A 27,743-nucleotide genomic window follows, 5' to 3' on the forward strand; every position below is an offset into this window, starting at 1 on the left:
GGGATCTTACTATAACTTGTAATAAGACAAACCCCGGGACCGAGCAACGGCGCGATCGCCCCCAAAGTTGGGAGTTCGTGTCGAGGCGGACGCTTTGCGACGGCGACCTTGCACGCCCGACGTGATTGTGTGCTGGAGCGAAGGCCGTATTCACTGATACGTGTCCAGCTGGTGAGGAGGAAGGAATGTGTGGACACAGTGAGAACACAACACAGCCCTGAACCTTTAACAGAGTCTGTAAATCACACTCTCCCAGCTCCTCCTTTCTTTCTCCTTTCCATTTCTCTCTCCCCCTCTCTCCCTCCTTTTTTTTTTTTTTTTTCTTACAGTGCGGTATGGAATGCTAGCAACTCAACTCCCATGTCTCACACTCATCCCATGTGTCTCCTATTAGCTACACTCACCGAGGGAGGGAGAGAGAGAGAGGGAGAGAGGGAGAGGGAGAGGGAGAGAGAGAGAGAGAGAGGGGGGGGGGGGGGGGAGAGAGAGAAAGGGGGAGGGGGAGGAGAGCGAGGAATTTGATACGCTTTGTGCATGAGTGACTCGTATAAAACAAAGAGAGAGAGAGAGAGAGAGAGAGCGAGCGGTCTGAATGTATGCCAGAGGAGACGGGGGGTGGGGGTGGGGGTGGGGATAGTTAACTTATGTACGCGCAAGAGACTAGCAAAAAAGATTATAATTTATTTCCAGGTTGTTGTCATTTTTTTTTTGTCTTCATTTGCATCTTGTTTCACAAGGTAAATTGATAATTAAAAAAACGAAAGAGAAAGAAACTGAAAAACTGACTGCCATACCATGAAAATGTAAAAAAATAATACAAATAATATGTATATATATAATTATAGAATTATCAACAAACGGACAACATTAATCATAATAACAATACTATTGATCATAAAGGTAATGAAACACTAAATCGCTGGCCTCATGCATATGATACACCCCTCGGGTACAAAAGAGGGGGCAATTACTAAAAATAGAACCAAAAGTTCCACCAGTTCAGAATAAGCGCCTAGCTACATGCAGTGACATAAAAGAGACTCATGTACATATACCTCCTGGCATAAGGTACTTTACACATACTGTACTTCACTATTGCCCCCCCCCCCTCCCCCACCTACTATACTGTACAGAACACGATACAAAACAGACTGGAGTTCAAGAACGTATCCGGGGAAGCTCTGGAGACCGGACGTCGGCCACGGCACAGTTAAACGGGAGGCCGGGTGCGACAGTTAAACCGCTCCCCCGGTTTCGCGTCTTCACACTCGGTTTGGTTTCCTCCGTTAAGATTCTTTGCGCCGCGTGTCTCGGTCCGGCTTTTGTCTCAAAGTCTTCCTCTCTGCTTCGTTTCCGGGGCCTCCGTTTTGTTTTATTCACTTCTTCATCTTCTTCTTCTTCTTTTTTTTGCACACTTTCTCTCCCCCCCCCCCCTTTTTTTTTTCTTCTTCCTTTTTTAATTTTTCCTCCGTGGACCTCTCCATCTTGTCCCCCCTCCCCCCTCCCTCACAGGGTTTTGTCGCTCTCTTTCTTCAAGTGACTGAAAGGTCAGGAGGGAAAAAAAACCGGGTGAGATTGCGATTTAAAGGCGGGACAAAGGTCAAATCCAAAGTTCGATAGGGTGTTATCCCAGATGGATACAAGAAACAGCAGCTTACAGGGAATCAATCACCATTTCCAACACTCTCTCTCTCTCTCTTTCTCTCTCCCCCTCTCCCAGTTGTGGAAAGAAAACGCGCCGTTAGCAGCCAAAATGGTGAGTCTGTTGTTCCTCAGAAACGTTGCCGAAATTGTGCAGACAAGTGTCCGCCGGTGACATCACAGGCGAATAATAGAAAAATAGATGCATGTGAAAACGTCCTGGTTGGCCACTACGTTCGGTGGGCTAAATGCAAACAGGCTGCGTTGTTTTAGAGGACGTGGATAACGATGCTACGTACGGCTGTGTTAGCTAATTCCACTGAGTGCCATACAAAGATGGTGAGAGAGAGAGAGAATATTGAAAACTATGATTGTTCCCCTTAAAAGCATTTATTTGAAAAAGATCGGTACTTTGGTGTATTTGTAGTTGGTATAGTGTATACCAAGTGTACTAGTTGAGTGTAGATTTTAATTGTGAATCCACGTTGGAAACGCGGGCGTGTTAGGGCTGGGCGATACTGACAAAATCAACCAAGTTATCTTTGACTGAATACCATCGATATCAATAATGAGACGATGTGTTGGGGATGAGTATTTGTGCTTTCTGAAGATATTTTGAGAAGTAAACATTATAATATCGTTGCAGGTAGAGGTGTACATTGTACATTTCACTGCGCTAGAACACTGGTAAGTTCAAAAAAACTATCACTTTACTGTAAAGCAGCTTTTTTAAAATTTGTTTTAGTTTTTGGACCCCCCCCCCCCCCCGGTCAATTAACCTGTTCTTCGGCGCCGTGCCGGTCGCTGCTCCACCTCCTTTGCCGAGCCGAGGAGGGCTGCAGACTACCACATGCTTCCTCCGATACATGTGGAGTCGCCAGCCAGCCGCTTCTTTTCACCTGACAGTGAGGAGTTTCACCAGGGGGACGTAGCACGTGGGAGCATCACCCCAGTTCCCCCTCCCCCCACCCGAACAGGCGCCCTGACCGACCAGAGGAGGCGCTAGTGCAGCGACCAGGACACATACCCACATCCGGCTTCCCACCCGCAGACACGGCCAATTGTGTCTGTAGGGACGCCCGACCAAGCTGAAGGTAACACGGGGATTCAAACCGGCGATCCCCGTGTTGGTAGGCAGTGGAATAGACCGCTACGCTACCCGGACGGCCAAGTGTAATGCAGCTTTTAAGAGCAGGGAAGGAGAACAATCAAGCTATATTGCAATATTATGACAGCCGAATCCCAGACAGTATCTCGTCTCATATCAGGATGTCAGTATTATGTCAATATATCGTCCGGCTCTAAGGCACGTGCCCTCAGACACTCATTGCGGCTGTACCTGTAGTACTCATCCTGGGTGAGGGAGTGGTGGTGATGGTGGTGGATCCACTGCTGTTCCAGGGCCAGTCTCTGGATCTGCAGCTCGGCGCTTTGGGCCTGCTGCATGGCCTGGAGCTGGTGGGCTGCTGACATGGGACCGGTAAGGGAGGATGGCTGGGGCAGTTCGCGGAAGGGAGCACCTGCCGCGGAAACCAGAGGGGAGACAGGGAGAGGAAGAGGAGGAGAGAGGAGGCCCTAGGTCAGTAGTCATCGTCAGAGTCAAAAAAACGCGATAAACTGTCACTACTGTGAAGTGTCTATAGAAGAAAGTGAACGAGTACATGGACGAGGAGCCTTCTCCTCACCGAAGAGCTGTTGCCGGAGCACCTCGCTGTCAGTGAGGGGGTGTGCCAGGATGGGGGTGCCCAGTGTGGCCCCTGGGTAAGGAAGGCGTGCCAAAGGAGACCCCGACGCCAATGGGTCCATCAGGGGGTGAACCCCTCCTGCCGCTGGATGCCAGTGATGTAAGAGGAAAATCAGGAGATATTTAATAAACGTCAAAGCAACAGCAAGGCGTATAAACCAAGACGACTGACTTCCTGTATCATGCAGCGGTCCTATCAGAAGCTATGGATTCTCTGTTGACACCGACTTACAGCACTGTTACCTTGTAAAATAACCAGCTCTTATTGCACCAAATAACATCTCATATTATATTAATAATTTGAAGTATATCTCTAGTGTCAGAGGAATCATTAGTAGAAAATAGTACCTCCTGGCACCTTAGTTTTCACTTATATGACCAACATTTGCACTATCCTGTGAGCATGCAATTCCACATTTCCTGAATTCATTGTTCATGTACATGTACTTGAGCAATAACAACAGCAAAGTCGAACTGGATTGAATTGAATTGAATGATAAACAGGGCGAAAGATACGCTTTGAAATCCACAGTATGCAATAATACTAACATGGCGTCCTCATAATGACATTAGGTGCTAATTTTCTAGTATTTTTAACTGTTCCCATGAATCCTAAATTAAATGCAAACTGTAAACGTGAGGTGTCTTTGTGTGTGTGTGTGTGTGTTTGTGTGTGTTGAACATCTGTACTATCTCGGGGTCGGCGGCAGTGTGAGAGTGTCACCATCGTTCGTAGCAGTGAGTACCTGTGTCTTGCTGGTGCAGGTGGAGGTGGGAATGGATGTGTGAGTGCTGGTGATGATGAGGCGTCACATTTAACATCTGGAGTCGCCCCAGATTCTCCCCCCCACCCCCTCCTCCTCCACCACCTCCTCCTCCTCCTCCTCCTGTCCCTCCTCCACCAGCACTTCCTCCTCGTTCTCTCTCCCTCTCCCTCTCCCGTTCTCTCTCCCCAGGAGCTGGCAAGCCCGCTCTGTCTCTCTCCCTTTCCCGTTCTCTGTCGCCACTCCGCTCTCTCTCACTCGAGGCAGGTGAGCGAGTGGGAGGAGGGTAGGTCTCGGGGGGGGCGGCTGGTGCAGGCGCGGTCGGCGGATGGGAAGGCAAGGAGCTTGGAAAGGAGGAATGGGGCACCGAGTGATGAAGGGATGAGACAGGGTTGGAGGGGGGTGGAGCCGGGGGAGGAGGAGCTGCTGGGGGGGCAGTTGGGCCAGCTGTGGGTGGGGGGGCAGAAGTGGGTGCAGATGGGGGGTGGGAGGGCAGTGAGGGAGGGAGGAGGGAGGAAGGGGGTGGGTTGGAGAGGGATTGGGGGGCAGGAGGGTTGGGCGGCCTATTCACAGGAGCCAGGGTGGGGTTCTGGAGGTGTGGGGGGCCGGGGGGAGCTGGGGGAGGTGGCGTGCCATAGAGCGACACCTCATTAGCACCCCCACCTCCACCACCGAGGAGCAGGGAGTGCGCGTGGGCATGGGCGTGGGCGTGAGCATGAGCGTGGGCATGCGAGTGAGAGTGAGCGAGGGCGAGCGCAGCTGGATCAGACAAGGACCCAGGCGGGTACACCCTCTCCTCGCTCTTAAATTCAAACCCTGGCTTGATGCGATCGCGGTGGGCGGCCATTGTGTGGGGAAAGCCCACGCCTCCTAACCCTGCACCCCCAATACCCCCAGGTGCAGGGCCCCCTGCTATCCCGGTGTGGCCACCGACTCCTGGACCCCCTTCGAGGCTGCCGCCGTATAAGAAGCCCAAGATGGCGGCTGCTGTGGCAGCATCAGTAGGCAGGTGATGTGGGTTGGCTAAAGCATGGTTCTGAAACTGGGGAAGGAAGAAGGAGGGATGGACATGTGGGTGGCCATGGTGGACGTGTGGGTGGTGCGCCTGGGCTCGGCTGGCTGCCCCGAGGGGAGACATGGCATGTGGGCGAGCATACTCGCTCAGGGTCCTTAGTGCTGGGGTGTCCGGGCCCAGATAAGGACCCCCTAACCCTATTCCCAGGGCTCCTTGGGGGCCTCCCACCACTGCTGAAGCCCCTCCCATGGCTGGGAGAAGTAGGGAGTGGGGGATAGAGTGAGAGAGGGAGGGGTGGAGAGGGTGTGATGGGTGAAGAGGAGCATGCGGGTGTGCGTGATGGTGCTGTGGGTGAGAGTGAGGGTGGGAGACGGGGTTCCCAGAGGAAGAGGAGGCGGATGAAGGGTCGAGGAGGATAGAGGACGACGAAGGGAAGAAGAGAGAGGAACCCTGGCGGCCTCCTACGGCAACACTGTTGTTGACGTCTTTCTGTTGCTGTTGAAGAGGTAGAAAAGAAAAACAAGAAACAAAGCTGAAGCACCTGTGTCGATGATCCCCGTCACTCCTCTGATATAACAGTCACCAGGTATTTCTCCCCTTCAGTCTGTATTTTTTTTGGGGTGGGGGTATTTTTCCCCCTTTTCCTCCCCAATTGAACCTGGCCAATCACCCTGCTCTCTGAGCTGCCCCGGTCGCCGCTACACCCCCTCCGCCGATCCAGGGAGGGCTGCTGACTACCACATGCCTCCTCCGATACATGCGGAGTCACCGGCCGCTTCTTTTCACCTGACGGTGAGGAGTTTCGCCAGGGGGACGTAGCGCGTGCGAGGATCACACTATTCCGCCCCGACCGACCAGAGGAGGCGCCAGTGCAGCGACCAGGACACATACCCACATCTGGCTTCCCACCCGCAGACACAGCCAATTGTGTCTGTAGGGATGCCCGACCAAGCCGGAGGTAACACGGGGATTCGATCCGGCGATCCCCATGTTGGCAGGCAACTGAATAGACCGCCACGCCACCCGGACGCCCAAGTGATCGATTTTGATTATTTTCCAATAATAATTTCTGGCGTTATCTGCTTAGACATCTCTGCTTTCTCAAATCAGGGTATTTGGTGGTCGACCATCAACTTACGTCAAATTTACAACCATCGAGGAGTTGGATGGTTGTAAATTGACACGCTGTCCAATCAATAAACACCAACAAGGCTCATTGTGGAAAACTGCTCATTATTTACAGTTGGTTATGCCTATAACAATTTATTTTCTGTTATTCAAGCACATTATATATATTATCATGTGCTGACAATATATAGGTGAGAGTGTTAAACTTGGGACCGTTTGTCCTGCAGTTTAAACTGTTTTCATCTGATCAGCCATGATGCCACACAAACAGCACCCTAAAAAATTGCTCACCTGTAGGTGTCTCTCCAGCTCTCTCTCCCGCTCTCGTTCCCTCTCCCGTTCCCTCTCTTTCTCACGGAGGTCCCTGGCCCTCTGCTCCACCTCTCTGCGCGCCCTCTCGATCACCTCATTCCTCTTCTTCCACAGCTTGGATCCGTCCAGCGGGACAAAGAGGACATCGCTGCGGGCACAGGAATTCCCGCTGCCGCGGTCAAGAACCCTGTGGAACCTGGAAACACGGCGGCACACCCGGTGTACCGACGCACCGATATACATCATTACTCTGATCATTAGCAGTAAGTGTTAACATCGTTAAATAATTATCTTTGATTGTCATTGTCCCTATTAAGGCACAGCGTAAAGACAGACGGGCCCGGTCCACACTAGAAATAACTGGTTGTCCCTCCCCATTTTAGTGCTTAATCGGCTACTACAACTGGTAGCACCTGCCGGAAACAGATACTGACAACCACAGTTGACTCCAGTTCCTATGCATAGAATAGATTAGAAGGTAGCGTAGCAGTCTACCAACACGAGGATCGCCGGTTCGAATCCCTGTGTTGCCTTCGGCTTAGTCGGGCGTACCTACAGACACAATTGGCTGTGTCTGCAAGTGGGAAGCCGGATGTGGGTATGTGTCCTGGTCGCTGCATTAGCACCTCCTCTGGTCAGTCGAGGCACCTGTTCGAGGGGGGGGGGGCCTGGGGGGAATAGCGTGATCCTTCCCCGCGCTCCATCCCCCGGGTGAAACTCCTCACTGTCAGGTGAAAAGCAGTGGCCAGCAACTCCACATGTATCGGAGGAGGCATGTGGTAGTCTGCAGCCCTCCCCGGATCGGCGGAGGGGGTGGAGCAGCGACCGGGACGGCTCGGAAGAGTGGGGTAATTGGCCGGATACAATATGTTATGGTCTACTTTCTGCATACAAAAGGCCTTCAGAACAGGGGCGGGAGTGGCTGATGGTGGGTCACCTTGGACAGATGCTGATGGGACAAAATTCTTTTGATTTTACGGGCAGATTCTTTTGTGCCGCATTCATCGCGGGAGAAGATGCTAAAACACACGTCTTCTCCGACGTAAACAAAAACATGAAATGCCACCTCCGTATTTGTCGACACTGGAGATGACGTTTACACCTGTACATCATTTGAAACGCAAACTATACATTCAGAGCAAATATTGCGCTATTTCAAACTTACTGCCAATGCAGTAAATACAGGAGCGAGTTCCGTTACCTCGTTTATACTTGCAAACATTCTCCGTTTTCTAACTCGGCATGCGAGTACGGACACAGGACATGAGCGACTCCAACAACAAACCTGAATGGAGCTACCGACAGACACAATTTAGCTGATTTCAGAACTGTCTTACCGTGCTGATTGGCTGGCATGGATGGGGATGTCCACTGGCTTGGGTTCAGGGGAAGGGCTTCTCAGCATAGGCGGCGGACTTTCACTCTCCTCTCTGTCCTCCATTGGCTCCTCCTTGATAACAGGTGTCGGGGTCGGGCCTGTGGATGAATCTGAATGTCCATCCACAGGAAGTGAAGTGCTGGTGGTGGGTGCTGAGGTGCTATTGCTGTTGCCAGGATTACTAAGAGATGGTGGTCCCTTTGAGATGTTCTGAGGTGAGAGGGACAGTGCATTTGTATTGCCGCTGCTGGGTATACTACCGCTACTATTGCTGTTGGCCATGTTACTGCCACTGTTTCCATTGGAGTGGTAGGGTCCACTGAAAGGAGGGTGGCTGTTCAAAGTGCCATGGAAGGGGGAGGGGCGACAGCCAGGCGAACAGGTGGATGACACACCTGAGCCAGGAAGCGGCATGTTTGGCCCAGAGGAGGAGCCTGGAGGAAAAGATGAAAAGCCTCCCATCTGATTGGTCGATGGGCTGGGCAAGGGGGAGAGGGGTGTCGGCGGAGTCTGGTTGGAGGGCTGGTAATGTGGGGGACGTACGTTAGCTCCCATACCTGATGGAGGCGGCTGAGCATGGGAGGCTTGAGACGGGGGAAGTGGAGGGGGAGGCGGGGGAGGGGGATAAGGGGCATTCGGAGGGTGTCCGTGGTGGGCAGAAGAAGATGACGGAGAGAGAGCAGGGGGCTGATTGGGACCACCACGGTTTTGATAGAGAGCAGACTCTCGCTCTCTGTCTCTGTCCCTGGGCCCAGACTGGTAGTGGGGGTGAGGTGCTTGGTGGGGGTGCTGGGGTCCCCCAGGTCCTGAGTACTCTCGTCCCAGGTTTGGGTTCATCCCAGGAGGACTGAGGTACTCTCGATTTGGGCCAGTTGAGGGCGGCGCCCCAGCAGGAAAGTCTTTCCCTCCAGCGGGAGGGTATTCTCTGTGGAAGTGCTCTGTTGCCGAGGAGGGGGTTTGTGCCTGGTCCATGGATGGGGGGTAGTCCCGGTTGGCTGAGTTTGGGGGATGCGGGTGGGGGTGTGGTGGTAGGGAAGAATGAGAGGGATGAACTGGGTTGCTTTGAGGCGAGGCGGGTAGGTCTCGGTTCAGCATGGGCGTGACAGGTAGCCCGCTGGTAGAACTGGGGGGGTTTCCTTGGGGCACAGAGTTGTTGTTGGGGTTGTTGCTGCCTCCCACCTCTCTTGTCTGGCCCCCAAACTCACCCCATCTGCCCCCCTCTTTGTCTCTGGGATGCCCCCCTCCAGCGGTGTTGGGGCCAAAATCTCTATTCTGGTTTTGATTTGGCAAAGTAAACTCCCTTCCTCCCTCCCTCTCTCTCTCCCTCTCTCGCTCCCTCTCTCGCTCCCTGTCTCTGAACTCGGGACCAAAGTCTCTTCCTCTCGGAGCCATGTTGGGCCCATCTCTCCCAGAGCCTTGGAACTCCCGGTTCTGACCCACTGACAGACCCCCAAACTCCCTTCCTGGGATGCCGTTGGGCCCACTCATCCCACCACAGGCATTAGTATTACTGTTACCCCCACCACTATTGTTACTGCTGTTACCTCCGGGAGCAGAGTAGTCCCTGTTGATCTCCCTCCCCCCACACTCCCCTCTCACTCCCCTCTCCCTCTCTCCTGCTGCCCCCCTCTCTCTGTCCCCTCCCCCGCCAGCGTACCTGGGAAGGTACTCCCTGTGGGGGTGGGCGTGAGGGTGGGGGAGGTAAGAGGGGTGGGAGGAGGAGTGGCGAGAGGACGGAGGGTTGTATACAGAGGGCAACTGCTGCTGCTGCACCGGGGGTTGGTGCTGTGGCTGGTGTGGGTGGTGGTTGCCTGGGTAACGGGCGTAGCCCCAGCTCCCCTGGCAACCAGTTGCTGTGCCACCCTGCCAGCTGGTGGAGCTATAGTGGTGCGGGTGGGGGGAGGGCTGGCTCTGAGGCTGCGATTGGGGCTGGGGGCCCGTCTGCGGCAGCAGAGAAGGAGGCGCGGACGGATTCTTGTCCAGGAGTTTGTCTGGCTTCTCCAGCTTCTCTCGCTCTGTCTTCACCTCCGCAGGGAGGTTCTGCGCCCCAAGCTCCAGGGGCTTCAGGGCGGGTGGGGGGGGCAGCGGTGGAGGGAGGGGGTGTGAAATGCCGGGGTTACCATGGGGATAGTCCCCACCAGAGATGGTGGTCTTAGTCACACACTGTGCGTTGGCTTTGGAGTTCATTCGGCTGCCGCTGTGTGCGCTGTCGACACCCGCTGCTCCGCCGTACTCCACCTTACACACCAGCTTGGAGTCCAGGGAGAAGTAGGACTTCCTCCCACCACTGCCATCACTTGCCAAATCCCCCGTCCCCCGGAGCGAGGGAGTGAGAGCAGAGGAAGAGCAAGGGGTGGAGGAGGGCTTAAGAGAAGGACAGTCCTCTATTCTTCCATCCCCATCCCTCTTTTCTCCATCTCCACAGGACTCCTCCCCTCTCCCCTCTCGCCCCACTGTCCTCCTATCTTCTCCCGCCGACTTACTGGCTCCTCCCTCTTTCCCTTTTTCCCGTTCTCGCTCCCCTTGCTTTGGTGAGTCTGGTCCATCGGAGTCGGAGTCCAGGCTGCCCAGAGGGGAAGCGGAGAGACTCGGGGATGAGGAGCGATTGTCCTGGTCTATGTCCCGCCCACTACTCAGACTACTGCTGCTATTGGCCAGGCTCCCTACAACTGAACTCCTGCTGCCCTGGGATTGGCCATCTTCGTTATCGCTCTCGCGGGATTGACTGGCAGCTGCGGTCGGAGGCGGGACCGCGGAAGGAGCTGAGCTGTCAGTCGAATGTGTTGAAGTTGGCGGGTTTGGTGTGGCGGCCGAATCCTGACGAGAAAAGATCGTTTGCAGACAAGGTGTAAATTTGCCTTTTGTAAATACACAGACCGCGGGACTTAAGATTTATAATTGGCCCTTTTATGAAGGGCCGATGAGATGTGATTCTCACCTGAACTTTCTGCCTCTTCGGCGGAGACACAAGTTCCTCCCCCTCGCTCTCTGATGAATCGTGCCCTTGCGCTCTGCGATTGAAGCGGCTTCCAGCTAGCTCCTCGCCACCGCCTCTCTGCTCAAAAGACACAAGTTTCAATTCCGCTGTGATGCCGCCGCATCCAAAATAGACCCTACGTCTGTTTTTAGAACAAAGACACACTCATAAAAGACAAAGACGCCAACACAAATCACCCCCACCCACTCCCCCACCCAAATCAAACTCGAACACAAATCATCAAAGATTACAGCACAGTGCTACGGCTGTACAACAAACCACAGGCCGTCATAGCATGTGCCTATGATGACTCACGTTGACAACACAGACGCACACATGCGTAACACACAAGAAGATTCATTAGTGGTTTAATTGATACTAAATGACAATTTCCTACCTACACACACGCACGCACACAAACATACACAAGTGAATAACCGAATATAGGCCTGACCGTTTGTCTGTCGGTGCGTTCGGGACGAGTGGGGCTGGGGTGCAGGCGTCTACCCCTTCTTTCCTCACTGCCCCCCCGCCTTCGCCCACTGCGCATGGGCATCTGAAATGACAGAGGTTGGGGACGGATGGGAAGGGTGGGTCGGGTGGGGTGGGGTGGGGTGGGGGGGCCAGAAAGCAGGGCAAAGTGATTACACACAAAATCGAGGCGAGGTGAGAGGGATGAGGGGGTATCAACGGGGGGGGGGGGGGCAACCCGGGAATACAGACAGAGGCACAGGGTTGGGGGGCAGAAAGCGAAGGAGGGGCGGTTGGTAAGGTTTGGGCCGAAACGCGTGCCAAAGACGAGTTCGTCGAGGGGTGGGTTGTTTGCAAAGGCAAGGGGCGAGGAACAATTGGTGGGAGTTAAAGGGGGTGGGGGGTGGGAGAGAGAAGCACAAAGGTGTGTGGAGAGGGGGAGAAAGATAAATAAGTCAAAGGGCGGCGGTGAGCAAAAAAAACACACGATTTGTTCTCTGGTCACATTATTCTCTATCACAAGCAGCGGAATCATCTAGAACCTCCTGTCTGACCTCAGACTACCTGGGCCGTTCTGAACGCTCCCGGCCCTGCTATACAAGACCGGGGAGGGGGGGAGGGGGGGGGGCTCTGTCACCCCTGTGGGAGACGGGTCACAGCCCCAAGTTCTTACCGACTCTTTGTGCGTCCGCGTCTTCATTGTTCGCTCTTCATAACTTCCATTTTACACCGCGTGCCGTTGCAGGGAGTCGAGCGGTCCTCTTCTTCTCTCGCTGTGCGCTACGCCACGCCGCCAGCCAAACTCTGCAGAGAGGAATAAACACACACACACACACTCACAAAAAAGGGAAAAAAAAGAGGCATTACCCAATCTTTATCTGCGCAGCAACCCCGGGGAGAAATCAATTTATTTTGCAAGACAGCAGAAGTTCAATAGAGGACGCAATAACGGGGGGGGGGGGGGGGTGGGTGGTACCGGGTGTGTGTGCGATGTGCATCACGGACCCCGGCCTGCCAGATGTAGAAGATCTGTATTTCCAGATACATGGGCATACACACCACGGTGAACGCACACATATCTAAAAGTTAACGACTCCCCGCACTTCATCGCCTCAACTGCTTTGACCGTGCCGAGAAACTGGTTTGCAGAAGCCGTCTCGTTAATAATCTACTCTTCTCGCCGGAGGACCGAACTCACGACGCACCGTGTGCACCGGGGCTCGCTGGGCCTCGTTTCCTCGAAAGCCAGACCACGGGTTCGGTTCAGGGAAGGTGTTCCGAGTGCGAGGCCCGTTAGCGTGGCAGTCTGCAGAAGACGGTGAGCCTCGAGCAAATGCCATTAGATTATCAGAGCCGTCCCCCACCACCACCACCACCACCACCCCCCACCCACCCTTCACCACAGCAGCCCGAACCCACAGCCACTTGTGGTTAACCCACATGACCTGGTTATGGTCAGCAGCATCATACAGACCAGGCTTATGTATTCACGTGGAGGCAGGGACGCCGGCTAGTCCGAGTTGTTGCCCCTCCCGGTGTGTGTGTCTGTGTGTGTGTGTGTGTGCGTGCCTCTTCACATATTCTAGGTGGACTACAACAAAGCCTCGTTTAATCCATTCATTCTTTCATTCATGTACCACTGTGGCGAAAAAAAAAATATGTCTCATGTATATTGGATGAGGATATAAATAGTGCCCGGACGCTAGCTGGAATAAAAGATATATTTAGCCGAACAGTTAGCAGAGCAAATGCACACGCACACTTTTGCTAAGACGGGCAATAAATAGCCACGCACAGATTTTTTTATTGTGTGCGTTTGATTCATGGCAGGTAGGCTGCAGTAAATCAGGTGGCAGCTTCACTACACAGAGCTGTGCATGAATCATTGGTGCATGCTGCAGTGACTGATTCAATCAATCACAATAGTAGAATCTACTATCTATTGTTCATACAGCTAGAGTCACTTTAGACACTTAACTCGCGACAGGCCGATCCATTACACGGACTGCGTTTCGCCGTTGCGTCCTGTCAATCCCCCCCTCAACTCTTCCCAACAGCAGAATTATGTTACACATTAAACATAGATGTGGCCGCCACAATAGGTGTAGTTACGGCCAGCTACGCTGCACCCCAGATATGTGCTAGACACGAAAAAATACGTGGTGCCAGTCGGGTTCAGAGCAGCTTAGTTACAGGTGGGCAGCTATTGGCCTCCGGATGGGTTCACCGGTTGGTCCAGCGGTCCATAAACAACAAGAACGCCAACACAGCAGTAACATACAACAGGCGAAGGCATAGCATAGCAGCACTACACTCTCTCTCCCCCCCCCTCTCTATCTCTCTCCCCCCCCCTCTCTCATACACGTATACAGTCCATGCATTATAAACAAATCGACTACTGCGTGTGATGCAAAGCAGCATGCAGTGGCACCGCTTACATCACCGGCGAGCCGGGGCACCGCAACGACTCTTTCTTCTCTCCCCCCTTCCTGCCAGCGTTACTGATACACACGCAGAGGAGCCCGGCCGGAGCCGCGCCGTGTGCCCTGCCAGCGGCCACCGAGGCGGAATACGCTCCGGCCACGAGAAGAGAGAGAGAGGGGGGGGGACCGTGTGTTCACGCCGCACACACACACACACGTCCGCGAGCGGAATGGATGCCAGCGCGGTACAGTTTCCTGGTCTCTCGCAGCACCGTTACATTGTTGATATCTCGCTCGTCGGATGGCATTTTAAGCAACCCGGCTCTCTCTCTCCCCCCCCCCTTCCTCCTCCTCCTCCTCCTCCTCCTCCTCGCAGGAATGTAAGTGCGCGTTGTGCATTCTTAAATCGATGTGCCGGGACATAAATGAGCCATAACGCAGGAGTATGATCATTAACGCACAAAGAGAGAGAAAAAAAAGGGGGGGGAGGGAGGGAGGGAGACAAACGTGGCCAGCAAGAATAGCTCCAAATAACAGACTAAGCATCCATTCCCCCCCCCCTCTCTCTCCTTTCTCCTTACCTATAATATCCAGCGATGCGTGTCCCCCCCCCCTTCCTTCTCTCTCTCACACTCCCTTTTCTTTCTCTGTTTTTCTTCTTCTTCTTCCTTCCTTCCCCTCTCGTCTTATATTGCACGTTGACATGCGCACGTAGAGGCGCACGCTTGTCCACGCGGAGGCTGGCGGCGCTGGGTCATATCGTAGCGGTTCCGCAAAATAATGCAGAAGAATTTCCCCCTTTCAAGTCGTTGCGGGGAAAACGGGGTGCCACTGAAGACTGTACAAATTGATGCGTACGCTCGCCTCTTCCCCACCCCCTTTTGCCCCTTTTCTTGCACACACCCCCCCCCTCTCACCCTCCCCACCCACCCGCTCCCACTTTCCTCCAAGACGACTTGCACTTTTTTTTCTTTTTTCCTCTTTTTTTTTCTCCTCCTCCTCCTCCTCTCCGCCTTCGGTACAGTCACAGTTTTTAACGGAGGGGTGAGCGAGGGACGCACGTCGGGCGCGAGAACGAGAGCGAGGAAGGCGGCGAGAGGAGGGCGTGATTTGCATAAGGAAAGGGGGGAGCTCGAAGAGAAGGGGAAGGGAGGAGGAGGAGGAGGAGGAGGAGAGGCAGGGAGAAGGAAGAGGCGCAGAGAGAGGGCCAAAACTCTGAAGAGGGAGGGGATCCAGAAAGAGAGGGGTTTTCTTTTTCTTTTTTTTTCTCTCTCCCTCTTTTTCTTCCTGTTGCCATAGTCTTCTTCCTACGGAGTCGCCTCTACTTCTACAGCGGAGGGGTCCGTTTTGCACCATTCGGGTTCAGCGATATAAGGCCGCATGGAGGGAGGGCATGATTCACAAACCACAACCTGTGTTGGCTTTAAGCCTTGTGCGTCCTGACGGGAATCCCGTCTGGTTACAACGGGCGTGTCGGTCGCCTCGGCAGGCCAACAATAAAAGCCGAAACTCCTTCGCTCTACACATCCTGCTATTTGCTGCGTTATAGCCGGCGACTGCCGCATAACAGTAAAAGTAAAAGCCGTCTGGCTGTTGACAAGCCGCCTTTCTCCTCCGCCTCGTCTACACTTCAGACCGGAGGGCGGGTGTGGGGGGGGGTGTGTGGGGGGGGGGGCGGCGAGAGAAGCTCTCGACGACGGCGGCGGTGTTGTGTCCAGTCAAGCGGGTCTGCAGACCTCCTCCCTCCCTCCCTCCCTCCTCTCCTGTCGTTCTCTCTCCCCTTCAAACAGCCCCCTGTCCCGTCTCCTATTGTGTCGTAACCATGGCAACCTCGCCGGAGACCGCGCCAGCGCGCCTGCGCGTCCACCTCCACCCGGATACCGGGGAGGGGGGGGGGGAGGGCCCGTCTCGCGCTCCCTCTGCCGCCGACACTCGCGACGTGCAGCCGGCCGGCGGCGTGTTTACACTGCGAGCGACCGCCCGGTACGGCGTTTCCGGTCGTCACGCGGCACCCTGACGTATTCGCCCCACCCCCCCCCAAAAAAATCACGAAACGTAAAGGCGGACCCGACATGTAAAAAAACGGGGACTTAAAACGTGATCGATTATTCAGTTTAGGCTTGGAACAATCGGGGGGGGGGGTGTTGCGTTTTTCAGCCCACGTCGGGGAGGAACGTCGGTCTCCACTCAGTCGGCCCGACTAAATCTGGCCGGATTGATTTCCAAGAATCAATCATTTTCACCCCACCACCGGAAAAAAAAACCCTTAACTGGATTTGCGAGTTGCCTCAAATATGTCATGGGATATATTAGTGTAAACTACTAAAAGACACATTAGCCCTCTGACCCTTTAGCCGAGCGGTCAGTGACGTCGCCTTGTGGTGCGGTACACCTCGTATCGAATCCCGCACCGGGCAAGAAAATAAGCGGTTACATTATGAATGGTAATAATAGTAATAAAAAATAATTAAAAAAAAAAACTGACGCAGACATTCTTCGCCAAGCTGACGTGCCCATGTCTTTATTTAGCTTTTTAAACCTCAAGGCTGAAGGAGCAACAGACACAACTCTGCGGCAAGCGACTAAGGTTTTCCTCCGCCCTCGGGGAACAGGGGCGTAGGGAGAGGAGGGAAACAGCGAGAGACGGAGAGATCAGAACACTTCTGGTAGAGAGATCAGGGAAGAACAAGAGCCCGAGTGAACGTGCCGAGAGGAGAAACGCTGAATGTCCCCCCCCCCACCCACCATGTTATGTCCCAATTTAACTGCCATCAGCCAAAGTCAATTCACTCCACCGCGCCGTGAAGCCTCTGGTCTGTAACTTCACCGTGCGCTGCTGCTGCTGCTGCTGCACTAACCCAGTCCATGTGAGGAGTGCGTTTCATCGTGTCTTCTGAGTGTTCAGTCGGAGCTCTTTTGTGAAAGGGAAGTGATTATTCATCTGTCTAGCGTAGGTCTGCAGGGATTTCGGGATGCGGAGTTAGTGCGCGTGCGTGCGTGTACGTGTGTTTGAGGACTAATATGAGTTTTTAACTATAAGAGTGAGGACCCCCCCCCCCCAAGGCCTCACTTCTTCATAGGTCTTTTTTATGGTTAGTACTTGGGTTTGGGGTTAGGGTTAAAATTAGGTTAAGGTTAGGCTAAGGGCAAGGCTGGATTACCTTTGGGGCCCTGTACCCCCAGGGGTCCCCAAGACCCCCATGTTCCAATGTGCCAATTTGTGGTAATTTGATTAAATGCAAATTTGTTTGGGAATATTCCCCATTTATGCACGGTATTAATTGAAATGGTAGGGGCCAAGAGGGGCCCATTGCCACGCTCTGTTCATGCACAATGTGGACAATTGGTCGGGTTGGTAGGGGCCCATAGTATATTTTTGGCCTGGGCTCCCATAGCAGATTAATCCAGCCATGGGTAAAGGTTAAGGTTATGGGTAAGGGTTAAGGTTATGTAGTGATCATGGCTAAGGTTAGGGACTAGGGAATGAATGTAGTCAATGAGGGTCCTCACAAGTATAGAAAAACAAATGTGTGTACGTGTGTTTTATATGTGTGTTTTATGTGTGAGAGACAGAGAGACAAAGAGATAGTATCTAGTGTCAGCGTGGCTCTTAAAGAGCACTGGGGTTGCGAAAGTTGTGCCCAGCGAAGCGGGCCTGGTCCCCAAGCTCTTCCTCAATCCTGAGTGGAAGAGAGAGATAAGTGGAAGAGAAAGAGATGGAGAAATGATAAAAAGCGGGTGGAAGACAATGAAAAACAACGAGACAGGGAGAGGAGAAAGAAAGGCAAAGAATGAGAGGGAGTATAACGAGTTACTTGAAACAAGTAAAGAGTCCTTCATGTGCTTGTACAAAGTATGTAATGTTATAAAAGGTAGTGTATGCCAACCTCATGAGTTGATTGTATTTGGCCAGACGCTCTGATCGGCAGGGAGCCCCCGTCTTAATCTGCAGGGGAGAAACAGAAACACCAAGAATCACACAGGCCGAATGACACTGCTGATTTACTGGACTTAGACACCTGGTCAAATTAATATTGATGCATAAATTATATTTATATATTGTAATGTGCCAATATGTTATAGATTGATATTTTGTCAATATCACAATACTTGAATTCCAGTTCTGATGATATGTGCCACTTTTAGTCACATTGGTTGGTTATGTAGTAGTCTCGCGATACCAGACAATCGGAGATCTCTGCCTAGAGACTGATTCGTGAGTCTAGTTTGTAGTGTGTCTGTTTTACTGTTGTTTGAATGCACTTGGTCCCCAACAAAATATTCAATTCAATTTCAAATGTGCTCTTATTGGTCACATGGAATGGAAATAAAGCTGATCTATAATAAACCACATTGGCATACGGGCAATACTTGCTCCTTTCTTCTACATGTTAGTATGCCAGCAGCCATACCAACACGTACCCTGGGTCTGCTGAATGACAGAAGCTAAGCAAGTGTGGGCTTGGCTAGTACTTGGATGGGAGACCTCCTGGGGAAACAGCGTTGCTGCTGGAAGTGGTGTTGGTATGCCAGTAGGGGGCAGTCTTCCTACCCTCTGGTCTTACTAAACAAAAAAGCCCCAGCACAGTGACGGGGACACTGTGCTGTAGTCTTTCAGATGAGATGTTAAACCGAGGTTCTGACTCACTGTGGTCATTAAAGATCCCATGGCACTTATCACAAAAAGTAGGGGGGGGGGGTATCCTGGCAAAAATTCCCAACCTGGCTCTCTCCATCTGGCCACCTAGTCATCCCCCCTGTGTATTTGGCTCAATGATTTCCCCCTCTCCACCTCAAGCTGATGTGTGTTCTGGTGCAAAATGGCTGCCGTGCATCACCCAGGTGGATGCTGCACACTGGTGGTGGTTGAGGTGAGTTCCCCCCTTCAATGTGAAGCACTTTGGGTGTCAAGATAAAGCACTATATAAATGTAATCCATTACTACTAATAATGATTTATGACAGACTTTTAGTTATAAAACAGGGTTTACTTGTATAAATTACCCACTGAAGTCAGACGTGAACGTGTGTTATGTAAAGCACTTTGAGCTGCATTTTATGTATGAAAGGTGCTATAAAAATAAAGTTTATTATTATTATTATTATTATTATTATTACCTGTCCAGTACAAAGGCCAACCACCAGGTCAGCTATAAAGGTGTCTTCTGTCTCTCCTGACCGGTGGCTCACCATTACCCCCCAGCCGTTCTCCTGGGCCAGTTTGCACCTGAGAGGACACAGGGCGGCAGTGGTACTCAGCATAACACAATCATGCCGCGGAGTAGAAAATGGCTGCAAAGTGTGTCTGAATTCATTCACAGTGCCTGAAGCACGCTTCAAACTATAGGCGCCAGCTCTGTGGGTGCTGAGGTGCTTGTGCACCCCCAGTATTTCTGCCCCCAACCCCACCTCCAGTAATAGAGGTAGGTACAACAAAAACATCAGACAAGTTGGTCAGGAGTTTTGGTGTGCAGATGAGTCGTTTATGCATAAAAATCCATCCATCCATTACCCACGCCACTTATCTGAATTTGGGTCGTGGGATGCTGGAGCCTATCCCAGCAGTCATTGGGCGGCAGGCCGGGAGACACCCTGGATAGGCCACCAGGCCATCACAGGGCTGACGTGTTCGCACCTAGGGGCACCTTAGTATGGCCGAATCGCCTGACCTGCATGTCTTTGGACTGCGGGAGGAAACCGGAGCACCCGGAGGAAACCCACGCAGACATGGGGAGAGCACGCTAACGCCACACAGAGGATGACCTGGGATGACCCCCAAGGTTGGGTAACCCTGGGGTTCGAACCTAGGACCTTCTTGCTGTGAGGCGACCGCGCTAACCACTGCGCCACCGTGCTGCTGCATAACCCCCCCCCATTTTATTTTCACAACCTGAGTTTTTTATTTTTGTCATGAAAAATGGGGAAAAAGCCACAAGATGAGAACTTACAGTCATTGTCATAAGGTGCCACCTACGTCTAAAACATCAGACCATGCACCGTGAAACTGTGCCCCCCCCTCCACACACACGGCGTCCCTTCAACTCACGCCATGATGGCCTCGGTGACGGAGCCAATCTGGTTGACTTTAAGCAGCAGGCAGTTGCAGGCCTTTTCCTCCACGGCTCTCTTTATCCTGCGGGGGTTTGTGACCGTCAGATCATCCCCCACCACCTGCATCGTTCACACAAACCCGCATATTAATATAGACTCCAACCCACTTTGTCTAACAGATTAATCATGTCGTGTCGAGCCATGAGATCTTGGCGTGCAGCGCTCTGTGTGACAGTGAAAGTGGGTCCCCCGGTGTCAGTACATCCATTCTGACTGCATGAACTGACACTTTTAATCCACTGACCCAGATCATATCTACCAAGCAGGAGCTGGTGACAGTTGACCACAGGCTAAACCCATGCTCAATTGTACCCTGCCAATTACCCCACTCTTCCGAGCCATGCTGCTCGCTGCTCCACCCCCTCTGCTGATACGGGGGGTGGGGGCTGCAGACTACCACATGCCTCCTCCGATACATGTGGAGTCGCCAGCCGCTTCTTTTCACCTGACAGTGAGGAGTTTCGCCAGGGGGACGTAGCGCGTGGGAGGATCACGCTATTCCCCCCAGTTCCCCCTCCCCCCTGAACAGGCGCCCCGACCGACCAGAAGAGGCGCTAGTGCAGCGACCAGGACACATACCCACATCCAGCTTCCGAACCCGCAGACACGGCCAATTGTGTCTGTTGGGACGCCTGACCAAGCCGGAGGTAACACGGGGATTCGAACCAGTGATCCCCATGTTGGTAGGCAACGGAATAGACTGCCACGCCACCTGGATGCCCTGCATTGGGATTTCTAATGTCTCAACACCGGTGTTTATCACCTGGCATCTCACCGTTTCTTCTGCATTTATATTGGCGGTTTCCCTTTACCTCATTGCTGTTATTTATGCCTTCATCCCGTTTTCTCCCCCTTTTTAATAACCCTGTTTTGTGAAGCACTTAGAGACAATCTGGCTTTGGTGTTCTGCATCGTTATTTGGTTCAAGCCCACTTGACAAATCTTACCTGGATGCCCACCGAGGCCGTAAGCTGGGTCCATGCTGGCCAGTCATCCTGGTCAAACGGGTCCTCGATGGACACCACTGAGTGAAAAGGAAACGGGAGAGAGGTGCGTGTGTACAATATCATTTTATGACATGATATAACGCCCCATTATTTCTTTATGCTGCTGACCTGCAGCCCAGTGGAGCTTGGAGGCCAATGAGGACTCTAATAAAGGTTCTCTCAGCCACTCACACCCAGCTGCATTTAAACAGGAGTGTGTGCACAGACACACGTGCGCACACACACACACACACACACACACACACACACAGACAAGCCGGGTGCGCCCCGTTGATGGGGTAAGGAGCTACATCAGAGTAGCTCCTATCTTGCCAAATGTACACTGTAGCACATAATTAAAACCTCTTTAAAAGGGCCCAAGTGTCAGGACGAGAAATGGGACCGAAGTGTCATCAAGTGCTCTTGTTCTCTTTTACTCTATCTATATTTCTCACCCCCCACACCCCTTCCTCTCCCTCTCTCCGTGTCTCCCTCTCCTCTCTCTCGCTATCTCAGAAGTGATGGCAGAAATATGAGAGATGGCCTGGTGTGTCCATTCACAAGCGTTAATTGCACAAGCTATTAACACAGACCGCCTATCCCTCAGCTTGCCTCATCGGGCCCAAGAGTGTGTCGTGCTATGGTAAATGACGAACTGCGCTTGTTTGTCCAGCTCTCCTACGCACAAAGTTTTCTACATAAGCGTAGCTACTGTTAGCAAGAAACAGTGCAGTTTTGACAAGTGGCGGCACCTGTTCGGACTGAATCGGTGAGACCTTGACCTTAATACCTCCTCCCTCATACCTCAACGCTTTTGCGCTCTTGCAGAAGAACAGATAGTGGGCTAGGAAAATGCCACAAAGTTCCCGTTGCCTACCAACACGGGGCTTGCCGGTTCGAATCCCCGTGTTACCTCCGGCTTGGTTGGGCGTCCCTACAGACACAATTGGCCATGTCTGCGGGTGGGAAGCCGGATGTGGCTATGCGTCCTGGTCGTTGCACTAGCGCCTCCTCTGGTTGGTCTGGTCGGTTCGGGGAACTGGGGGGGAATAGCGTGGTCCTCCCACATGCTACGTCCCCCTGGCGAAACTCCTCACTGTCAGGTGAAAAGAAGTGGCTGGCGACTCCACGTGTATCGGAGGAGGCATGTGGTAGTCGGCAGCCCTCCCCGGATCGGCAGAGGGGGTGGAGCAGCGACCGGGATGGCTTCAAAGAGTGGGGTAATTTGCCAGATACAAATGGGGCAAAAAGGATGGGGAAAAATCCCCCCCCTCCTAAAAAAAAAAGAAAGTGCCACAAAGTTGCACCAATTGGACACCTTGACATCTGTTGTGGAAGACGGACCCCTTCTCTGACGCTCTTCTTGAGATTTTCCCCTGAAAATCTTTTTTTTTCTTTCCATATAGTGTTTCTTCATCTGACTGATAAGTGTAAGGATAGAGGGGGTTGTCCATTGTTGTTTACTGTAGCTCCCTGTTTTCCACTGTGTGAATGCAAAAGCCCTCTGAGACGGGAGCTGATTTAGGGCAATAAAAAATGAAGTGGTAATCAGTGATTTTAGTTTAGAACACTTTTTTGGGTGATTCTTCAACTTGGGGCACTTTCGGCTTTTGAAATTTTGAAAAAATAAAAAATAAATTTCTTTAAAATCTGTTTTTTCTTTTTCAAAAGCTCTATTAAGTGGTCTGGAACAAATATCTTAGCATAGCTTTGATCGTCCTACAAAATAAGTTTGATATTATGATGCTTTTTTCCAATTTATAACAGCAAAATGTGATGGTAATGACACGTGATGGTAGTGATAATTTTCACTTTTGGGAGAAAAAGTTGGCTAGGTCTTAGACTTGCTAAGCTAACGTGTTAGCTAGCATACAATGTACGATGACTATACGTGAATGCTAAGCTAACTTGTTAGCTAGCATACAATGTACAATGAATATACGTGAATACTAAGCTAACTTGTTAGCTAGCATACAATGTACGATGAATATAAGCGAATAAAGTGAAAAAAAAATTTCTGAACTAAAACACTCAATTAGTAACTTGTTTGGTAATGACGCCTAATAAACGTACTCTCAGATCAGGACGTATAAATCTTCACATTACTTACGTTTGTGGACATGAACAAGTCATGCTTCTGCCGTGACTGGCCATGCGCCTCTGGCACTTCTCGTTTCCATGGCAACCACATTGTTGTTTGAAAAAATGTGATTGCTCTAAAATGTCCGGTGTGATGGTAATGACAGATGTATGAGGGACAGCGATATTTAACCATAAAAATATGCAAATTGCACATATATAAACCATATGAATTTGAAATATGTCTTTTTAAATTATTATGAGAAAATGCAAAGTAAAGCTTTAATGAATTTAACCATTTTTATTACTTTATTATAGAGGGGAAGTTAAAATGTCTGGTTTGGGGACAAGCCCAAAACAGTGAAATTCTGGCACATTTGAATGTCCAACATACTGAAAAAGTATTAAAATTTCATCACTGAGACACAAATCTTTTCTTCATAGCTAACACAACCCAACGCTAACAAATACAATATTTTTTTCTTGAAAATCTACCCTGAGGACAGAAAAACTCTCTTAATTGAAGAATCACCCTTTTATAATATTCGGTCAAACTCTTTTTACATCCCAACAGCTAACAAGTAAGAGAAAAAAACATAAAAGTGCTGTAAACAGACAGAAAGTCTTCTCTGGTCCTGCTCCTGATCAGCCAATCAGGACAGTGCTTTGCAAGCCTGTGTCTCAATGGGTTCTTAATTGCTGTCAGTCAGTTTACTGTTCATGAGGCCCTGGGGCAGAAGTGAGGGGGACGGATTCTTTTGCGGCATGTTTTCAAAGTACAGCTAGCTCTTGCTGACCTCCACCCGGGATCGCTTACCCCATTTTTAACTTGACTGCCACCTCCCAAAAACACACACACACACACGTTGCGATACACACCTGGGTAGTTGTTCACGAAGCCCTGGTAGATGTCAGCCAGCTCCTTGGCACTGATGAGGCGGGCGGCGTTAGGCGGAGACTTGAAGTCCAGGTCGTAATTGCCCTCGATGAAAAACTCTGAGGCAGCGACGTCCATCCCGATCACCACCTTGTCCGTGAAGCCTGCTTTGTCTATGGCTGTCTTTATCAGCTCCAGGGCTGAGGGCACAGGGAAGAGAAACAGGAAGAAGTCACTTTACTTCCTTCAACGAAGGCCTAAAAACTCTCCTCCTCCAGCCTACTTTAATCCTAAATGGTCTCTTAACATCCATCCATCCATCCATTAGCTGAACCGCTTATCCTGTTCTCAGGGTCGCGGGGATGCTGGAGCCTATTCCAGCAGTCATTGGGCGGCAGGCGGGGAGACACCCTGGACAGGCCGCCAGGCCATCACAGGGCCAAGACACACACAAACATTCATACCTAGGGACAATTTACTATGGCCAATTCACCTGACCTACATGTCTTTGGACTGTGAGAGGAAACCGGAGCCCCCGGAGGAAACCCACACAGACACGGGGAGAACATGCAACCTCCACACAGAGGACGACCCAGGATGATCCACCAAGGTTGAACCACCCAGGGCTTGAACCCAGGACCTTCTTGCTGTGAGGCGACCGCGCTAACCACTGCGCCACCCTGCCGCGGGTCTCTTAACACCATTCTTAAATTGACCAGTGTCTGTTATTACTATTGTTTCCTTCCACGACCCTGCACTTGACATGATATGCACCCGAGGTTATGACGTCTATGCTGCTGATATGTGGCAATATAAATCTATTTTATGTTTCATTTCCCCCATTGCTCCCCATTAATGATCTAAGGTGCACTTACACTAAATGCACCTGACATGACATGCAGTCTTGGCTATTATCTGATCACTCTTCTGCCAATGTACTGCTACCACTTCTTCATATCCTACGAATATGATGTGATTACTGTGCAGCAGTCTATGATGCCTGTTGGCAACACTAATTTATCTGCTAATTGCTGACTGCCTATGTCGGCTGCTTAATGGCACAGATTATCAAGGGAAGGAGAGTGTGTGTGTGAGGGGTAGGGTGGGGTGAGGGTGGTGGATGACTGACTCTCACCTTCACTGTTCTCCAATATATTTGGGGCAAAACCCCCCTCGTCCCCCACATTTGTGGCATCCTGACCGTACTTCTCTTTGATGACTCCCCTGAGCGTCTGGTAGAGCTCCGCCCCCACACGGAGCGCGTCGCGGAAAGACTCCGCCCCTACAGGGAGCACCATGAACTCCTGCATGGCCAGTTTGTTACCAGCGTGGGAGCCCCCGTTGATCACGTTAAAGGCCTGAGCGAGAGAGGAGGACGATATACTCTAGTTGTCATGATTTCCTGGCATTCTTGTTACTTGACCAATTGAAATGATCGGGGGGGAAAAAACCTCACAGGAACTGGGAGGACCAACTCTGTGTTTCCCGCCAGGTCAGCAATGTGGCGGTACAGGGGGACACCTTTCTCCGCCGCACCAGCTTTGCAGATGGCCAGTGATACACCAAGAATAGCATTGGCCCCGAACTTAGCTAGAGGAAAGACGTGAAGGGTCCACATTATACGCTGTTTGTGACCGTTGGTGCAGAATAGTACACATCATTACACATTTTATACCGCACCATCATACATGACATTTTCACGCCACTTACATTTGTTCTCAGTGCCGTCCATCTCGATCATCATGTTGTCCAGTTTCTCCTGTTCCAACACACTGATCCCCTGAGACAAAACAAGATGTCACCTTCTTGCCATTTTTTAACCTCTCATTCCCAACATTAGCCCCCACCCCCAAAATCTCAATGTTGACTCACCGACTGGAGGAGGGCGGGTCCAATGGTGTCATTGATGTGACCGACAGCCTTGAGCACACCTTACACAGCAGGATGAAAAAAAGATGGTCAGAGACTGCATGAGTCCTGTCAAGCAACATTAACCTCTGGACAACCCCATAACACGACACAGGATGGAGGACGGGGGGGGGGGGGGGTGAGACAAGATGGAGACGAGAGATGACAAGAAGGGCAATGGGGGGGAGAGAGAAAGTATATACCTCCTTCTACGCGCTCACCTTTGCCTTTGTAGCGATTCTTGTCTCCATCTCTGAGCTCCAGGGCTTCGTAGATGCCGGTGGACGCTCCGCTGGGCACCGCGGCCCTGAACAGACCTGCAAGGAGGGGGAGCAGAGAAGTGGTGCATATTGAGAGAGGGAATTAGGCCCAGATAGCAAAATTGCTGTGGCCCGGACCCGTCCCACACCCAACACTTTCATCCGGCCCACATACCACGTGGAATGATGGCACTTGGGCGGTCCGCTCCTGTTTGCCAGATCTGGGCCAGAACCGAGCCATAGCAATGCTGCATGTGCCACATATTTGCCAAAGGTGGCCCATATTTTTTTGTGACATTTGGGCCATATTCACCATTTACCACACGGGCCACTTCAGGATCACATCCAGATCACATGTTGCCCAGAGCACCGCATCTTTGCCAAAAAAAGGCCCACATTTGATTTGGCGTATTTGGGCCATATTTGCTATTATACATGTGGGCCACTTCAGGCTCACATCCATTTTGTCAGGGCCAGAAGAAGGCCATCAGTGCTGCATCATTGCCTGAAGTGGCCCACATCTGGACGCTCTCTGGGGAGGAATGGAGCAGAAGGAGACGAGGCGGCTCAACTCGGGGGACAGGTTTGCAAGTTACACGAGAACAAGGAAAAGCGCCGGAAGATGAATCGGGAGGCTTTAGAAAAGAAATAAGCTCACGAGGCCGTTACGCCCGGCGCACAATACTGACCGGTCGCGGCACGTGAGCGATATTCCCTTTTCATTCGTCCGTTAATCGATTTTCCCCACCTTTGTCGGTACGGAGATCCACTTCCACGGTGGGGTTCCCCCTCGAGTCCAGGATCTCCCTGGCAACAATGTTCACCATCGACATTCTGCAAGAGGAACACGCCGTCACTTCAGCCGCCCGTTTGCTGCATGACAAAACAAACATCTGTAGGAGGCCATCGACAGATGTGCACGCACACACACAATGTACACACAAGCACAGCAGTCTTTGCTGCAGCTCGAGGGTTTTTTTTTTTAAAGCAAAAAGCCTGAAAGAGGAACCAGAACTCCATATTATACAAGAAAGGCAGCAACAAACAAGACTCTTGTGAAGTGCATGATTAATATGAGGGGAGAGGGAAGGGGGGGGTGGGGGTGGAAGATGTGAAAAACTGACCCTAAAATGTCGGTCAAAAACAAACATTGCCTAGCAAAGGCGTCCCATCCCAGATGTCAGTGGTTCTGGGGTATGTGAACGGTGCACGACACTTTTTTTTTTTTTTTTTACATTTTAATCCTCCACCCTTTCCTGCATGCACAGTCGGATGATAGTGACGCATCCTTGGGGATGAAATGCTACGAAACAGATGATCCCTTGGAACATGCCGGCTCCCTCTCTCACACACACACACACGCACACACACTCATACATGAGCAAAAAGCAATTATGGGACAATAATGCCTATGTATATATTAGTAAATGCCATTCAAATCTGCACACACACACACACACACACATATACACAAGCTGGTATAATTGAGGACAGTACCTTCTGCGGTTCAGTCAGTGACTGCTCTGAGAATATGTGCCGATGGAGGGATGAGTTGGTCGGAGAGCCCGCGGAGGATGAGGCAGATGACGGAGGAGGAGGGGATGGAGGGAATGAAGGGGGGAAAAAAAAAAGCTTCAATCTTTTGACTCGTTACCTGCAGCCTGCGCGGA

General features: G+C 51.6%; 2 protein-coding genes across 3 annotated transcripts; both read right to left on the bottom strand.

Moving 5' to 3' along the window:
- Nucleotides 1-1,450: 1,450 nt before the first annotated feature.
- On the bottom strand, nucleotides 1,451-14,466 carry atn1 (atrophin 1). 2 transcript variants are annotated; one of them, XM_056286016.1, is made up of 10 exons: nucleotides 14,435-14,466; nucleotides 12,104-12,234; nucleotides 11,414-11,515; nucleotides 10,921-11,037; nucleotides 7,942-10,799; nucleotides 6,584-6,800; nucleotides 4,132-5,659; nucleotides 3,327-3,470; nucleotides 2,981-3,161; nucleotides 1,451-1,540 (listed from the first exon to the last, which is right to left on the bottom strand). In XM_056286016.1, exons 2-10 carry the CDS (start codon nucleotides 12,128-12,130, stop codon nucleotides 1,507-1,509), a joined length of 5,208 nt encoding a protein of 1,735 aa, XP_056141991.1. In that variant the 5' UTR covers nucleotides 12,131-12,234; nucleotides 14,435-14,466; the 3' UTR covers nucleotides 1,451-1,506. The 2 variants fall into 2 exon arrangements, with proteins under 2 accessions (XP_056141991.1, XP_056141990.1); XM_056286015.1 differs by having other exon boundaries at nucleotides 3,303-3,470.
- A 2,940-nt stretch (nucleotides 14,467-17,406) lies between these two features.
- LOC130117787 (gamma-enolase-like) lies at nucleotides 17,407-26,906 on the bottom strand. The gene is made up of 12 exons (XM_056286017.1): nucleotides 26,822-26,906; nucleotides 26,035-26,130; nucleotides 25,778-25,836; nucleotides 25,616-25,685; nucleotides 25,362-25,495; nucleotides 25,041-25,263; nucleotides 23,908-24,105; nucleotides 20,911-20,987; nucleotides 19,899-20,023; nucleotides 18,971-19,079; nucleotides 17,741-17,799; nucleotides 17,407-17,533 (listed from the first exon to the last, which is right to left on the bottom strand). Exons 1-12 carry the CDS (start codon nucleotides 26,904-26,906, stop codon nucleotides 17,464-17,466), a joined length of 1,305 nt encoding a protein of 434 aa, XP_056141992.1. The 3' UTR covers nucleotides 17,407-17,463.
- Between the last annotated feature and the right edge of the window lie 837 nt (nucleotides 26,907-27,743).

This window comes from Lampris incognitus, chromosome 9, assembly GCF_029633865.1.
Source record: "Lampris incognitus isolate fLamInc1 chromosome 9, fLamInc1.hap2, whole genome shotgun sequence".
NCBI lineage: Eukaryota > Metazoa > Chordata > Actinopteri > Lampriformes > Lampridae > Lampris > Lampris incognitus.

What these genes read in the sequence shown, in the direction of transcription:
- LOC130117787 (XM_056286017.1), bottom strand. Translation starts at nt 26,906, where the DNA reads ATGTCGATGGTGAACATTGTTGCCAGGGAGATCCTGGACTCGAGGGGG. An exon ending in GACCCGCCCTCCTCCAGTCG is followed by an intron (nt 25,686 to 25,777) that starts GTGAGTCAACAT and finishes GTTTTGTCTCAG; the next exon opens with GGGATCAGTGTGTTGGAACA. An exon ending in CGGCCTCGGTGGGCATCCAG is followed by an intron (nt 20,024 to 20,910) that starts GTAAGATTTGTC and finishes TGAACGATGCAG; the next exon opens with GTGGTGGGGGATGATCTGAC.
- atn1 (XM_056286015.1), bottom strand. Translation starts at nt 12,130, where the DNA reads ATGAAGACGCGGACGCACAAAGAGTCG. An exon ending in CGAAGAGGCAGAAAGTTCAG is followed by an intron (nt 10,800 to 10,920) that starts GTGAGAATCACA and finishes TTTTCTCGTCAG; the next exon opens with GATTCGGCCGCCACACCAAA. An exon ending in CATGCCAGCCAATCAGCACG is followed by an intron (nt 6,801 to 7,941) that starts GTAAGACAGTTC and finishes CCGTGTTTCCAG; the next exon opens with GTTCCACAGGGTTCTTGACC.